The sequence below is a fragment of the Peromyscus eremicus genome, chromosome 6 (genome assembly GCF_949786415.1).
Source record: "Peromyscus eremicus chromosome 6, PerEre_H2_v1, whole genome shotgun sequence".
NCBI lineage: Eukaryota > Metazoa > Chordata > Mammalia > Rodentia > Cricetidae > Peromyscus > Peromyscus eremicus.
Genome location: NC_081421.1, coordinates 91,291,711 through 91,293,939, shown reverse-complemented (window position 1 = coordinate 91,293,939; position 2,229 = coordinate 91,291,711). Strand labels below are relative to the sequence as shown.

Here is a 2,229-nt window from a genome sequence, read left to right as displayed (position 1 = left end):
CCTAATGTAATCAAGACAGATATGCTTAGAAGCCATGCTCAATCTAGACAAGCCTCACAGGCATGCCTAATGGCCCATCTCCCAGATTCTGTCACATTGACAGCATTCACCATCAATGTATAGATTGAAGGGTGGTCAGAGAGCATAAACCAGTATTATAGTAGGTTGAAATACATATATGTTGGTTTGTCTGTTCTGTCAATTTAGTTTATGAAAATTTAGAATGTATTGCACTAGAAACAAACAAAACAAACAAGCAAAAACTAAAAACTTTTACATAGGAAGTTTCCATAATCCTGAAGAGCTATAGTTTTTAATATAAGAAGCCACATATCTCATAGTCACAAGATGTTAATTTTGCCACTCAGGATGTGTTTGAACACACTGCTGATTTCATTCGAGGACTGGGGCATATTCTTTGGTGACAAAGTAATAAAACATGCAAAGAGGAAAACAAAAACAGAACCCACTTTAATATCTAAATGGGCTTTTAAAATGTTAAGACAGAAAATGTGAATAAAACAAATTGAAAATTTAGAAAAATATTATGATGTGTGTTTTAATAAGAATTAGGCCAGGAAAAAGTGTTCAAGTAGAGACCCTGATCATTTTGGTGTCAAGAGAAGATAATATATACAATGCCAAGTCAACTTTTATGGTTGTTAGGACTCATTCTGCTGGTGATGCTTCTGCTGCTGGGAACTGAACCCAGAGCCTCCTGTGTGGTAAGTGTGTGCTCTACCACTGAGTCACACAGACAGCCTACCGCTCTGATAACTAGGAGGCCATCCTTTGAATTATTTCCAGAAACCCGTGTTTAAGACCTGGCTCTGTCGTGTACTGAATTCAAGGAAGTAAGAAATCCACTTGAACTCTAGTTTTCTCCTTTGTATAAAGAAAATTAGATTACACGTTTTCTGAGATGCCTCTTAATTCTCTCATGACTTAATTTTGTGAATTGATGTAACTGAAAGTGAGAGGAGATATGTGATTACATCCTGGTTGGACCAGTTAGATCCCCCTTCTCATGCTTCACCGTACTTTCTACCATGAGTTCTATTAAAAAAAAAAAAAAACAAAAACAAAAACAAAAAAAAAAACAAAAAACAAAAAAACCCTTTTTTTCTCTTCCGGTCCCAGGCGCTTCGGGAGCCGCGGGTTACCGTTCCGACATGGCCAAGTCCAAGAACCACACCACACACAACCAGTCTCGAAAATGGCACAGAAATGGTATCAAGAAACCCCGGTCACAAAGATACGAATCTCTTAAGGGGGTGGACCCCAAGTTCCTGAGGAACATGCGCTTTGCCAAGAAGCACAACAAGAAAGGCCTGAAGAAGATGCAGGCCAACAACGCAAAGGCAGTGAGTGCGCGTGCAGAGGCCATCAAGGCCCTTGTGAAGCCCAAGGCGGTTAAGCCCAAAATGCCAAAGGGCCCCAGCCGCAAGCTCAGCCGTCTCGCGTTCATCGCTCACCCCAAGCTCGGGAAGCGGATTAGAAGCTACATGGCCAAGGGTCGTAGGCTCTGCCAGCCAAAGCCCAAGGCTCAAACCAAGGCAGAGGCCTCAGCTCCAGCTCAGGCTCCCAAAGGTGCCCAGGCCCCTGTGAAGGCCCCATAGAAAAGGTCTCTGTCGGCCAGACAGATGGACTGGTGTGACACACCTACACACTATTTGCAGATGATCAGGACTCCATGCTGTTTTTACAAATAAACTTGAGGCAGGATCTGTTAAAAAAAAAAAAAAAAAAAAAACAACAAAAAAAAAAAAACCCACTGGAATAACAGCTTGATGGTATCCTGTTTCCTAGGACCTTTCCTGCTATCCGTTAGATCTGTGTTTAAGCTCCCATTTATGAATCTATAATGTGCTTCTTTCTAAGGTTCAACCTTTATGGTATGCGAACTGAATTGCATTCTTCAAATTTGAAAAACGTGGACCCAGAGGCCACTGATTCAGTGGAAGTTTTGGGAAATTGAGAGTCTGGCACCATGAGTTTTGGGGAAAAACCCATCCGAGGCAAGAGAAAAGTGTTTCTTTGAACTCAAAGACACCCAGATTTCTTCATGTCAGTGGTGTCTTTGAGTTCAAAGAAGCCCTTTCCTTTTCTAAGGCAAGGTTATGGCCAATTTGGAGGACTGGATCCATCAGAAATAAAAGAGAAGGAAGCACAGCTGGAGTCTTTTGGCACCTCTTTGCCATGCCCATCTACTGTAGTGGCTAAAAGAGT

The 2,229-nt window shown here is 41.9% G+C and overlaps 1 protein-coding gene across 1 annotated transcript; it reads left to right on the top strand.

Annotated features, from left to right (window-relative positions):
* Positions 1 to 1,128: 1,128 nt before the first annotated feature.
* Positions 1,129 to 1,733, top strand: LOC131912675 (large ribosomal subunit protein eL29). Its single transcript, XM_059264993.1, has one exon. It carries the CDS (start codon positions 1,173 to 1,175, stop codon positions 1,617 to 1,619), a length of 447 nt encoding a protein of 148 aa, XP_059120976.1. The 5' UTR covers positions 1,129 to 1,172; the 3' UTR covers positions 1,620 to 1,733.
* The last annotated feature ends 496 nt before the right edge of the window (positions 1,734 to 2,229 follow it).